Source organism: Barbatula barbatula (genome assembly GCF_947034865.1).
Source record: "Barbatula barbatula genome assembly, chromosome: 21".
NCBI classification, from domain to species: domain Eukaryota; kingdom Metazoa; phylum Chordata; class Actinopteri; order Cypriniformes; family Nemacheilidae; genus Barbatula; species Barbatula barbatula.
Genome location: NC_136784.1, coordinates 10,787,474 through 10,801,908, shown reverse-complemented (window position 1 = coordinate 10,801,908; position 14,435 = coordinate 10,787,474). Strand labels below are relative to the sequence as shown.

General features: G+C 37.3%; 1 protein-coding gene across 1 annotated transcript in view; it reads right to left on the bottom strand.

Moving 5' to 3' along the window:
* csmd2 (CUB and Sushi multiple domains 2) overlaps nt 1-14,435 on the bottom strand; it is a gene marked incomplete at both ends in the record, with an annotated part of 241,505 nt that overhangs the window by 64,895 nt on the left and 162,175 nt on the right. The window contains 2 exons of the mRNA XM_079485563.1: nt 1,558-1,760; nt 13,883-14,009. Coding sequence (XP_079341689.1) covers nt 1,558-1,760; nt 13,883-14,009 — 330 coding nt within the window. The remainder of the gene's footprint in view (nt 1-1,557; nt 1,761-13,882; nt 14,010-14,435) is intronic.

Sequence of the window (14,435 nt, the reverse complement as noted above, 5' to 3'; positions counted from 1 at the left end):
GTATATTATTATCTTTTCTTGTGAGATTTTTTCGGGGAAATTGTAAGCTATCATGCAGGAAATCGGGACACTGCAATTGGAGTGACGGCTGATAGATGTAGGCAGGGACGGTTACCCTGGTTACAGGCTGAAAGAAAGCAAAAGCATATAAAACCGGGCTTAACAGGTTTTAAATATAAGTGGGGACGGTGTATCTGCTGGGGTGTGATGCAGGGTGAAGGCAAACTCTAGTACAGAGTTTCCCAGATGCCACACAATACTAGATTTAGACCTTCATTTTAGTAGATACTCTTCATATTAATTTCTTTGAAAAAATAAGTTTTAAAAGCATAAGACTTACTAGCCTTCCGCCAAGGTAAAAAGTAAACCCTTGAAACTTCCTATGATACAGGACTTTTGTTGAAAAGACTAGATTTTTCCACTTTGAAGGCGTCCATTCAGTATTTTACATATTTATTTTATTTCATAGCCGTGTACTTCAAATAATTGTTTTGAAAGCCTAAAGATGTATAAGCCTTGAACCCAAAAGAAAAACTCCTTTAAAGTACATACCGTCGCTGTCCAAATTCCTAGCCTTCACTTACTAAAATTGATTAAATACGGTGTTGTCAAAGCTGACAAGCACTTTTTAATACTGTACTATTGGTTAGATATTTGCAAAACCTAGTGACCATGTAAAAAAAAAATCATGAAATATGCAGATATGATGTTATGGAAGAAAAGCAGCGATATGGTGTAAAGGGATAAAGGATTATACAAAATGTTACATTGATTGGTGTATCTTCACTTTCTCAACTTATCCATGGATTTAGCATTGACGCTTTTCAAGACATGTACAGAATCACATAAAATCGCAACCTTGGTGCTCATGTTACGCGTATTTTTGTGCATTTAAATGTGCACAAGAATATTAACTTCATTTAGTTAAATCTGGTGTTTTAGATATGACAATGGACGTTTTTATAAGCAACACATTTTTGTGTTATTTTAACACATTACCGGGCGGATTCCCAGACAGGGATTAGCTTAAACAAGTACTAGGCTTTCGTGTTATTAGCAAATGTAAGTCATTTTAGCACATTTTACTTCCTATAACATTGCTTGTGTGCTTTTCGAGACAAGACAAAGGCACAGATGTATTTTAAGATATGTCAGTGCATGTTGTTTTCACATTTATTGTAGTCTAGGACTATAGAGTCTTATCCCTGTCTGGGAAACCACCCCATGTGTCGTTTTATGTTGATTGTGTTAAATAAATAAAAAGGACAACACAAGTTAAGTTAAAGCTAACAAGACACAGAGATGTATTGAGCAAAAACACAAATCGTGCTGTTTTTAACACCATTTTTTTAAGAAATAATGTGTTGATAAGATCTCATTATCAGGGGAATTAGGTCCCTCCTCCTCAAACTCCTTTATTGCAAACCATCTCACACTTCTTCTTGAAATGTTACAGAATATGATGGCAACAGCCCACTATCATTCACGACTTCAAACACACAGATCTCTTCAAACATGCTAAGCCAAGACACAGCGAAAGCGTGCGAAGAAACACACCTGAGAACTGCAGAGCAAAGCCCTGCTTGCTAGTGAAGAAGTCAGTTGTAAACTGCAGACTGACAGAGTTAAAGGTGCTGTGAAGATCTGGAAGAAGTGTGGAGCCGCTCAGCTCCCTGAGCAACACGCCCCCGTCCGGAGGACCATCCCAGATCCGCAAAACATCATGCACTTCTTCGGTATGGAAGACCAGGAAATGCAGCCTGTGGAATAACACAAACATGATATTTACTGAAGAGAGACACACAACAGTCGTATCTGTATGACACTGAGGGAAAGAAAATGCTTCAATTTGTTCGTTTTCACATGTCATGTAAATCAAAATTAGAAGACTGACACTTGGAATATTTCTATTACAGCTGTTAAATAGAACGAGACAAAAAAAAAGAGAAAATATCTTTTTCAGTGATTATTTGGAACATCCAAACTATTTAAGTCATTAACCTTTCGGAAAAATTTATTCAATAAGGACTTTCACAGTAATATGAAGAATGAGATGTGCCATTTCCAGGCTAAGGGAAATGAGCTTGTTTGATGCCACGCTAAATGCCAGAATTGAATTACTTCACTGATGTATGAGATAGTGACAACCTCACACATACCCTCACGCATACACAATGATCCTACATTACAACTGAACAATGGCCTTGAACAAGAAATGAGTTCAAAATAAATACAGAAATCATTAGCAGTCTTTACTAATTTAATCAAAGCTCATCAAACTTTATTCAGATGACATGACAGCTGCAGAAAAAAGAAATGTGTTACATGTAAGGTTAGGGACTTGTCGAACTATTGACAGTTTCTTTTATTGTTACAGATTTGCATATTGGTTGTCCTAAAAATCAAGTGGATATACATATTTTGGGCTGAAAAAGTCCAAAGGCTTTCTGTGCAGAGTAATCTTTGTGGTTTGATCCATTCTAGACTTGCACATGAATCACAATGAGTTGAGCTCGAAATAGATTCGTATCACCTAATCCAAAGCCATCTTGACAAAGTACAACCTCAGCAAACAAAAACAAACAAAATAAATGGAAAGACCTGTCCAAAAAGGGTTTACTTGCAGTGCTAAACTAATTTTGGCGCAAGCTTGACTGGGTACACAGCTACCATTTTTAAAAATCTACCTTCATTTCAATGAAGGCGTGCACACAACGGTCTATATAAGGCTAAATACAAAGGAAGATATTTGAAAGAATGTCAGTAACCAAACAGATCTCACCCCCCATGAACTGCCAGAGTAGGGGAAATAAATACTATGGGAGTCAATTGGGGATGCGATCTGTTTGATTAATGACATTCTTTCAAATATACATTTGTGGTTAGCAGAACAAAGAAATCTATGCAGGTTTGGAATAATCTGAGGGTATGTAAATGACGACATGAGAGGAAAACTGTCATTCTGCTTGCTCGTAATACAACATATTTGACAAGTATAACAAAAAAGGTTCCTTCAATAAAAAAAGCAAAGAAAGAAACCTACTTTTACCAATTTGATTGCAGCACATTATAATATACATATCTGGAGATCTATGTGTGATATTCTGTACATGTATTTTCTCATTTATGCATGCATTCATACATATTCATTCCTATAATATATTTGTCAGGACTTTAAACTACCGACAAGTAACGTACAAAACTCTACAAATGTTTGATTGAGTAAAAAATAAGTATATAAGGGTGAGTTGAGCACAACGTTCCAAAAATAATACGATAAACATAAAAAAGTAGCCTCCAACAATTACTAAATGCTTTAAAAACAGGACTAAGGCAACAGTACATCATTAAAAAAGCAAAGTCCTGCTGTAGAACAATACAGGTAATTGAGGAGCAACAAAATACATCAATATAAACTCATTTGTGATGACTGGAGCAATCTGTAAGAGTTAGATCATCTAAAGTTAGCAGTCTAAAAGGAAATTATGTAAATCATGCCAGGAGACTATATTTAAATGCTTTTAAAGAAATGAAAGTAAATGCTTTTAAAAGAGGATGCAGTTGAGAGCAGCCTGACTCTGCCGCACCGCCACACAAACACAAAAGCTCCTCACCGTAGACGTTGCTTCATTACCGCTAAGTAAATATGTATAAAAATCTAATAAAAATGTAAACAGAGAGATAAAGTGAGAATTAAAGAAAGATACATTGGGTTACAGAAGCTCCATGCAAAGCGAGCGAGGGAGAGAGATTAAGGGGGAATTCAGACCTCATGGTTCATAGGCCTTTTGGACACGGATGACTTGAGAAGCAGTATGAGATGTTCTGATGTCTCAAAAGCCAAGTGAATACTCGTTTTTGAACAAAACATACAGTACAAGCCCATGACACTGTTATTTTGTCTGAATGCATTAAAAGACAGATATGTGTGTTTAACTCCAAAATGCAATCCTTCTCATTCACAGACGACTGCTATGCGGATAACAATTACAAATCCAAGAGATTGTTCTCATCATGTAGGCAACACAGGTACGCTAGGACTGTACTGTTCATGGAACTGTTGCCATGACAGCGCAAGCATATCAGTAGCAAAAACCCAATGCTTTGGCTTACTGTAATTCATGTAAGTGAATTAACAGAGATTCCCTAGTTCCCTATCGCATCTCTCTAAATGTACCTTTCTCTCTCTCTCTCAGTGTTTTCCCACTCCTTCAAATATGGGTGGGTGGTATTTCCGAATCCCAGTTTCAATTTAATATTGTGTGGGTGTCAGAATTCAACCAATCCATCTATTCAGTATGAAACTGAACACATAATGTACAGCAAGCTATGCAAGTTACAGGTATTTCACTCTGTACACAGTCCGGGTAGCCAACAGTGACTTACAGAGCACCACTGCATCTTAAGGTAAGACATGAGGAGATTGAAAGAGAGAGACAAATAAATAAATAAGCAATCCAGAGGTTTTAAATGAGATAAATCAGCCTTAAGCCAAAGTGCTATTTCAAATCTGATAAAGTACACAATTATTCTGACTTCCTCCACCCATAAAGCAAACCAAAGGTTTATCTTCATGATAACATAAAGTGAGGTATCTCGCTATGGCTGCCTTCCGTTTCGTCACTCTCTGCATATCGGTTCTACTTGCGACATAGGCAAGGAGGGAAATGTTTGGAGATACCTGACCTTATGAGAGAAAGACGCCTTGCGGCCTCCATAGCCTTGAACATCCAGCCTCGAGAAGCCCTTGACGGACACTCATTTGGAAAAAGGTCTGTCCAGAACCTCTTCATTTCAGCCATTTTAGACGAGAACCTAGCACAGTGGAGGCAGCCCTCTGGGTTGGATATAGCTGCCTGAGCGTGGTTGGCTCCCAAACAGGAGATGCAAAGGTTGTGAGAATCCTTAGCAGAAATCCACATACCACAGGCAAGAGGATATGGAGGATGTTTTCTCGTGTTTCGGTACGTGGTGAGCGCACCAAAAACTTGAGAAAACGTTAGAAACTTAGAGCAGAAAACTTGTCTTAACGCGTTAGATACCCCCATCCCACCAATAGAATCCATCACATACCAGTAAACACCATTACAGTTTCCTTTAAAACCATTAAAACCCGTTGCAACAACGTTGTTTAAACACATCACATGCATCTAGCCCATGCTTAAACAGAAAAACAATAGGTGAACGGCCCCTTGCGGCATGCAATTTTGTTTAAGAATGAATGTATATTTTTACTAAAATTGAAAGATTCTTCGAGCCATCAAACTTGAAACATCCACTGCATCACAGTTGAAGCGCCAACAGGACAGATCTGTGTCATGCTACGATATACTGCTAATCTATGCAAGACGTGGCTGTCTCTCAAGGGGAAGCAGGTACACAGTGACGCAACCGTTCCAAATGTGTCAGTGCCACGATGCTTGCTCACTGCCTGCAAGGTTCTGTGTGGAGAAAGACGACGTGTAAATGAGGCAAACCGAAGATTAGCATGCCTCATGATGCAGTGCTACAGTAAGTAATGTGAATGGGAGGGAGGTCATTTATGCTTTGTGACATCAGCAGTGTGACATCATCCTAGTGCACAGGACAACACCACACAAGTGTAGTAACTGCTTCAAGTCTTTGAAAGAGATACACTGACCATCATTCATCTTATTTGTACAATGCTTTTCACAACATAGGTTTGTTTCAAAAAGCAGCTGTACAAAGAATAGCACCGTACAAACCCCCAGCGAGAAAGCCAAAGACAACAACGGCGAACTGCAGATCAAGTTTAAGCAATAATAATTCTAACATTTCCCTTACAACAAGTTTGCCTAATTTAAAGAATTTCTAGCAAATGGGTGCTGGATAAAATGTCCAGGGCTTCAAAGAGGAAGTGATGCAGTGACAACTGTTAACTAATCCTCATGTTCATTTTTTATTTATTGAAATGCTGTGCTCCTTCTCTTTCGTCTGTCATTTCCTGTTTCTCTCTCTAGCGCTCTGCAACTCCTTCATGTAATCCTGGATGATGCCTTGTTAGGGTAGGTGTGTAGGTGGATCGGGGGGTTGTTGGCAGGAGAGTGGGTGGTCACAGTCAGAACTGTATATTCTTTACAAAACGGGGTGATGGGGGGGGGGGGGTGTAGATGAAAGACTAAACCCTGAGATGCGTGATTGGTTCCCTAAAGCCGTGTGAAACATTGAGGTCAAAGTAAAAGAAATATGGAGTTTGTCTGGATGCAGATCAACCACATTCAGACTTACTCTATTCATTTTTTGATGTCTCTGCTTGGGAGAGCAGGGGAACAAGAACAAAATCTTTCCAAAATAATCGATCACCATTTTGAAGAGGTAAAAAGTATTCTGTGCCTTTAAGGAAACAAAGCAGCTCCATCAGATGTCAAAGAGAGAGAGCGAGAAAGAGGCGAGCTGTGTCATATGAATACTAAACAGCAAACTGCAACGTTACCCCGGGAGTCTCGCCCGCCTTCCTGCTGCAATGACTTGGCAGGCGGGGAGCGATATGTGATTTCTGAATGCATGTCTGTGTACTAATTTTGTGCTTATATATTAAACGGTTTATATATGAGGTCAATCTTCATGGATGAGGTTAATTAGAAATTACAATAATAACATGCAAAGAAAACCAATATTTAAAACTTTAGAGAGATATAATACAAGATGTTTGTATGAATGAGGGGATAGTCTAATCCGTGCAAGTGTGAGATGAACATCAGGGCTCCAAACTGCGACTAAAACGGATGCATTTGCGACTAAAAATATTAATTTGTGAGTTCTATTTTTGCAGAGATTGCCACCGGCCGCACCAGAGCCCGATAAGGCAGCGTGGAATAAGCGCTCGGAGATCTCAGCGCTTGTTATTGACAAATATACAAACACAACATGAGCGCATTACTATGATGCGCTGTTTGCTGAGACAGAATTTAGTGCCCCTGAGGACAAACAATGTGAAATTTGAGACGTTTAAAACGAAACTAACTGCGGATAAGTTTAGGGAACGTCATTTATCCGTCTATAACTTGAGACCCAACTGGATCATTTCAAATCCATTCAAAGTGAGAACAAACGATACGCAAATTATATTATCTGTACATTATGTTGTGAACATTTTAAATTATTACAAACTAAAATCAACATACTAACGTAGAACCACAACCCCTTTCTTTTTGCTTTAAACTCTATAAGGAATTAAATGTTTACTATTTCATATGGTATATATAATATATTAATGGTCTTGAAATGCACCTTTTCTGTTGGTCCAAATTAATTCATAGTACAAATTTGGTCGGGTGTATTGAGAGTTTAAACAGTCGTTTTAGCATCAATCTCTGCCTGTTTTTAAATAAGTATTCAAATATACAATTAAGACGGGCACATTTTTAAGACTTTTTGAACACATTTCCACACAATTATATTTGTGGACAAATGTAATCACATTTGATACTATTCCACAGAATCTTTTTCCACATTTTAGTGCAGAATTAACATGAAATGTCTGTAGATTCTGTATGTTCTTGCTTATGAGGAAAAACAAATTGAAAAAAAACTTAACGTGAGCAAAACCTTTGAGAGGGAATATGTACATACAACCGGATAACTAAAAGTAGTTGCAATATCTGGCTCTAAAAGAAGAATGTGGCACCTGTTTTTTCCTCTTAATTGATTTTCTTTTTTATCAGGAGCCCTCATTTTCATGATAAGAGCCCTCGAAAGCTTTGAGTTTAGTAACTTCATATGACACATTAAAGCAAACAGTGAAGAATAAGTTGTTACTATATGTATGAAGAGGAATTACAGTTACCGGTAACAAGCATTAAGAGCCTAAGACTTTTTTTATGTAGTGTAGCCTGAGGACAAATTGCTACCAACTTTGCAATTTATGAAGGAAACACAAGAGAAGCCGTAAAAGTAGAGTTTTAGCTAAACCTATAGTTCAGGTTTCAGTTCTGTGCAAATTAATTTCTCCATCAGAGGCGATTTGCTGTCGGCATAATACTCACAGCATGCCATGTTTTCTTTCAGCTGTAAACAAAACTTTACACGTAACATGAACGTGTAAGGAAGGTTTCAGATGCTGTTATAAAATGACCATAAACACACATCTAGCACAGGTCATTCTGTATTGATACCTATATTACTAATTTAACTTTTGTTATTATTATTATTTGTCTAATAATAAAGTAATTAAACTATAAATTAAGTAAATATAGTTAGCTATTAATAAAATATATGGTTATTAATAATAGTATTTATCGTTATCATTATTATTGGTCTAATAATAAAGTAATTCAACTAGTAACTAAGTAATATAGTTAGTTAGTAATTGAATACAGTTTTTCATATTTTTTATTATTATTATTAGTCTAATAATAAAGTAAATTAAATATGAATTGGTTATTTAAAGTTAGCCGTTAAATAAATACACAGTTAATAATAATAGTCATTATTATTATTAGTCTAATAATACAATATTTTTACTAGTAATTAGTTATATAGTTAGCTATTGATTAAATATGAATGAACTATACCGTAAATAATATTAATATAATTATATTGTGTGTGTAATAATTAGTATTCTTAACATATGAATAATTTTGCAACTACTTTACATTTCTTTGTTCTCAAGAGCATCTCTGACTGCACAGAGGTCAAACTCAGTTCCTGGAGGGTCAGTGTCCAGCAGAGTTTAGCTCTAACCACACCTGTGTCTATGAGTCCTGAAGATGTTGACTGGCTGAATAAGGTGTGTTTCATTAGAGTTGGAGCAATATCACTGTAATACACAGCCTCTCATACCTTATGAATGGCTAATAAATGCAAAAAAGCTAGTTGAGTTCAGGAAGCAAACTGTAGTTCATACTTTGTAAGTAAATAGAGCGATTTGTGGAAGATGAAGGAGAAACTACGATGTAGGAATTCCAATAGGGTGGCAGCATGCAATCACTCTAATAGTGGGCTGTTTAATGGCATTGTGGTATAGAACAAGCTCAAGGGCACCTCTCTAAAGCTGTGTCCCAATTCGGGAGCTGCAAACTTCCGAGGTTGCGGACTTAAAAAATAGGACTTTGTCTCAAAGCACACAGCCTCAAAAGTACAAGAAGCAAACTGAAACGAGACGGCCTAGCCACGCGGAGGATTTCCTAATTATCACAAATATGGAGCCAGAAAATATTTTATTTTTGAGAATATGACATGTTTATGTAGTAGAGTTGTAGATGTAGTTTTGAATGATTATTTAAGCCGTTACAGGCGCGCAATGAATCTCGGGATAGCCATAGCCATAAAAGGATACATTCGTTCTATCCGTAAAAACACGCAAAAACAAGGTCGCATTCTGATGCTGCATTTGAAGCAAACTTTGAAACGGGACAGACTTGCCAGCCTTCAGTCATGCTGCTGTGACGCAATCGGTCTTAAAATGCAGCATTCAAAGGACGCAACCCCCGAATTGGGACACAGCTTATATCAGTACACAGCATCTCCATTTTCAAGGATGATAGGCATTTATACATACACAAACCCAGAAATAGAAAAGAGTGGGAGGAACCAGCTGTTGCATTAATGATGTGCTATCTTCATTTATCTGCTGTGTAGACAAATTATATATGTTTAAGAAGAGCTAGGTCTGAATCAGCAGATTTGAGCTCCTGACCCACCTAAACACAACTGCAAAGCACCTAATAGTCAAAATCCAGAGTCTCCTCCCTTCACCTTCGTCTATGCTGCAGAGCGCACCCAAGAGATGAACCATCCAGGTGTTAATTCTCTGATTATTCTGTGTGTGCATGTGCTGATCTCCTCCATTTAGCAACATTGGATTTTTTGGGTACATTAACCTTTTAGAAAACCTGTGAGCTTCAAACTTTGACAGTTTGTATATTGAGAAGAATGACCAAGGAGACACTGTGAGTGAGACAGAACAATTTCACACACCATTAAAAATTAGCCTCATTATTTGATTGATCAACCCCAGACTGTTCTGGGACTCTCTCTCTCTCCATGCCCATCCAGTCTAAAGATAAAACACACTCCAGCTGACCAGATCTGGACTTTGGCTATAACTAACAACGGACAATACTTCTACAGCATGTAGAAATCTTAGTTCATGGTCATTTCAGCATTTACTAATACAGGTTTAAACCATTGTTACTGTTTACATGCACCATGAACATGAACTGACACTTGAACTGACTAAACATTAACATCAAGGGTTAATAAATACTGAAAATCTATATTGTGTACTTTTAGTTCATGTTACGTAATCCATTAACAATTTGTTAATAAATACAATGAATAAAAAAACCCGGAATAGGAAATTCTCAAATCATCCGATGATATTTCATAACTGTTCCAGATGGTACCCTCCTCTGTCACATCTTATTTCCATAGTAATCAAAGCAAAATGCTTTTGTAAAACTTCTGTGCTTGTCAATATGATTATAATAGATATGATAGAAATATAATTTACAACTTTATCAACAATAATGCCTAACTTCCGTTTTCCGAGAGGATGGCGTTCCGGCAAATGACGAAGGCGTTTCTTAAGTTCGGTTAACAGAAGTTACACATTATCGTTGATAAAGTTGTAAATAAGGATATTTCGCTTAAAGAAATGCATCGATTAGCTTCAGAAGATCTTTATAAACCCCATGAAGACATGTGGAGAAGTTTTTTGATCGATGTAAGAGCCCAGATAAATCGTATTATAACTCAGGCTCAAATACACCTAGGATGCCTTTAGAGTAAAACATGGCGTCATTTTTTGCCACTGAATTTTCCTTTAAATAAAATTCCGCAGCTGTATATTTATTATAAACAAAATCTAGATTGGACCCCAAAACCACAAATTTCAACACTCCTAAAATGTAAGGAAGTAATTATAGACACACAATGTACAACGCTAAAGTTATTTTAATCTCACCTTTAAAATATACTTGAATGATTGCTTATTAAAACAAATCTAAATCTTTAGAGCAGTGCTGAGTGAACATTTTGTACTTTTTGGACTATGCATATGTAAGTAGAAGCAACTCTCAGGAAAGCAAATGGAAGTGAGGAGACTCGCGACATCTGGGAACCAGGAGGGTTAACGTTTGTGGTGATCGCTTTGAAGAAAAGGGGGTTGATAATGTAGCAGACTGGGGAAGGAGGTAACCGGGGACCACAGGATCCGTTAATTCCTGAGATTTCATTTCGAGCTTGAGCGTGACAGTATGATCCTTTGAGCTGTGACTCCGGTTTGCAAAACCGGCCCTGGAACAGCGGGCTTAACCAATGTCATATCCCTTTTGCTTGAGAACGTTCAGGCCTAGTCAGTATATCAGTGTGTGTGAAATGTCTGCTGAAAGTAATTATCACCTTTGACAAACAAAACCATATCAGATGTGGAAAAGCGCGTGTGATGAAAGAACGATGAAATATCGCCCCCACACCTTCAGAAAGCCGAAAGTGCGTCCCACCCCCTCGGCATCTCGACACATCACAGGCTCATCCAAGACCACCCTTGTGCGTCCTTTAAAGTCTCCACGCTCAGATCTTCTCATCAGCCCCTCTGGATAAAGGTGCCCACCAGGACAGGACAACTGTCGTCTATGATTTAACCCGCCCAAGCTTACTTTAATCTTTCAGAATCCTATATTTTTTGTAGCCTCTCTTGCTAACAAATTCTCAGCGCTGCCATTACGGAGTGCTTGTATTAGTGTGAGACATCGTCCCAGTCCTAATGCATTGCAAATGATCTTGAATAATTGATTGCTCAAGATGAGATCAAAGGTACGTATGTGCATACCTTACAGTGGGGAACTAGGTCTGAGACTGGACGGTGCCCAAGCCTTTTAATTATCCTGTGCCTGCGTAAGGGGATCTCACGAACCTGTTTAAAGCGGTATCCCGTAACTTTTACGGTTAAAAATATGCAAAAATCTTTATTGACAAGTACATAAATACTTAATGCCTAAAGCTGTTGTTTACAATGATTCACATAAGGGGAAATGTTAGTTTGACGTATTTTGTCTTCAATGCACACGGATACATATAGACCTTAAACTTCCTGATGTTACGAGTTAAAGTAATTTTACCCTACCTAATCTTTATAAGAACCAGAAAAGCTTTTTTTGGGTCAACTTCACCTCACAGGGGAAATGACATCTCATGACTCATGTGAGAGAGCCATGATGACGGTAAAAGGATATTACGTTTTCTGCAACTACATTAAATTGCAGGAACGTTTTATTAGTCTAAATCGTGGCTGTTAAAGCTGTGGAGCATATGACCAGGACAAAGTGGCTCACAGGGACCCAGGTTCGAGACCTACTTTGTCTTCAGTGTAAGTTTATACAGACAACTTTTGTAGTGTAGTGTAGTGTAGTGTATCACACGTCTTTTCCAAAACAATCACGCAAAGGATGTTGCATACATACAGTTTGCTTTCAAAAGGTGTAGTTTCTAAATATAAGCTTTTAGACTGAATTAAAAGACTACTATTGACACCTACTACCATTTTCTCCCTCTCTGAATCATGAATACCACCTCATTAGTCTGTTCATCATCATCTCATTGAATTGATTCACCTTCCTCCTTTCCAACTACAGAAAAAAAGAACACGGGATAAACTACACATTTGATTGAGGTTTCCCAATCTTTGGAACCAGCTTAAACGCCTTAAACCACGCAACACCGCATCAAATGTTAGTTCTGAATCACTTTAACACAGCGGGAAAGCAACATTTGGGAGCTCTTAAAATGTCCGGATGAATGATGGAGGAAGTATCTGATAAACACCACAATTAAAGCCCCGGACCAATTAGGCCGAGCTCGGCAGCAAGATTTCATGCGAAATTACGTTGGCGAAACGAAGGGCAATTAACAGGGGGCATGCTCATTCATTAGTGTGAAAGAGAGCAATTTACTGAGGAAGGGAAGAGGTCATGTTGTAGGACTGCCAGAGTGCTAATGTCTTCCAAGCTTCTTTGAGTCCTGCTGACTTAAACATGATGAACAACATTGGTTGGCCTGGGAGCCAAACGCCACATGCGACTGAGGAAAATACAGTATATTAATGACATAGTTTTAAATGTCTTTATCTGCCTCCATCCACATCATCTTTAACCTTGTATTTCAAACTGGGAATTAATTGAATTTAGTTATAAAGTAGAAAAAATTGTTTTAAAGTGGGTAGATGACAAATATACTATGTGTCCTATGGTGTGACATAGTAAAAAGTTAATAATAGGAAACTGTTAATAATATAATATTTTTATATGATTAATATTATATATATATATATATATATATATATATATATAAAATATAAAATATCATGAGAGAGATTTCTCTAATTGTTAGTTTTTTATTTTGTAATTGTTGCTGTCACACTATACTATACCATTGATTTAAAAAAATTGTAAACTACCTTTATAATGTTTTATACATTATACATTGTTATACAATATACATACAGAAATGCTAAATAAGTCAATGCATTAAAGTTTCTTTAAATAATACATGTTTTTCACAGTTCATAAATTTTACAAAGTATATAGTAAATGAAAGTGAGCTATAAATAAATAAAATAATTAATACACTTTATAATAAAATATTCACTTTTTAAAAATATTTAATCTCAAGTCTAATATTAAAGCTCCTTGTTTTTAATTTACTTGATCAAATGTTGTGGACACAAATGGGTCTTCTTTAATAGAATACAGCCATTATGGATATTTCTAGATCTTTATTATTTCAAAAAATAGCTTGACGCTGAAGGTGAAAGAGGATATGCATGTAAGTTACCATAGAATACCACAGATGAAGACATCTGAAGCAGAATGGAGAGAAGACAGATGGTGAAGAGGGAGGTAATGGAAAAGTAGATACAGACCCGATGGTGCTTCCAAGTGCTGCCTCGATGGTCCAGACACAGTGCAGGTTGTGCTCATAGGGCGCCGGGTAACCAGGAGACAGAATCCGTCCCGTGGGCTCGTCTTTAATTGACCCACCACATTCAGCTGAGAGAATAGAAGTCAGGGGGAGAAGAGTGTGAGATCAACACTAGCAAAAAAATCCTCTGATTGTAAACATTCTCATTTAACATTAAATGCACATTATATTCGTTCCTAAACAAAAATATATATTTTGCTTCAGTTTGTACGAAATACCAATATACATTTCCAGACGTTCTTAGCTATAAGCTGTAAAAATGAAGTGAGACATGAACATAATGAGTCTTACATCAGACTGTATGTCCCACACAGTCAGTGTGGAATTACAGTAAAGAAACAAAGGGAGACAGCCCTAACTCCTAAGAACTTCAATGTCATTAGATGATCAACGTAGTATAAAAGCTCAAAAAGCAAAGAAAATTGTACATGCAAGAAACGTCTGCTTCCGTAAGGAATTCCACATCCGTACAGTCTCTGAATCCCTCCAGCAGG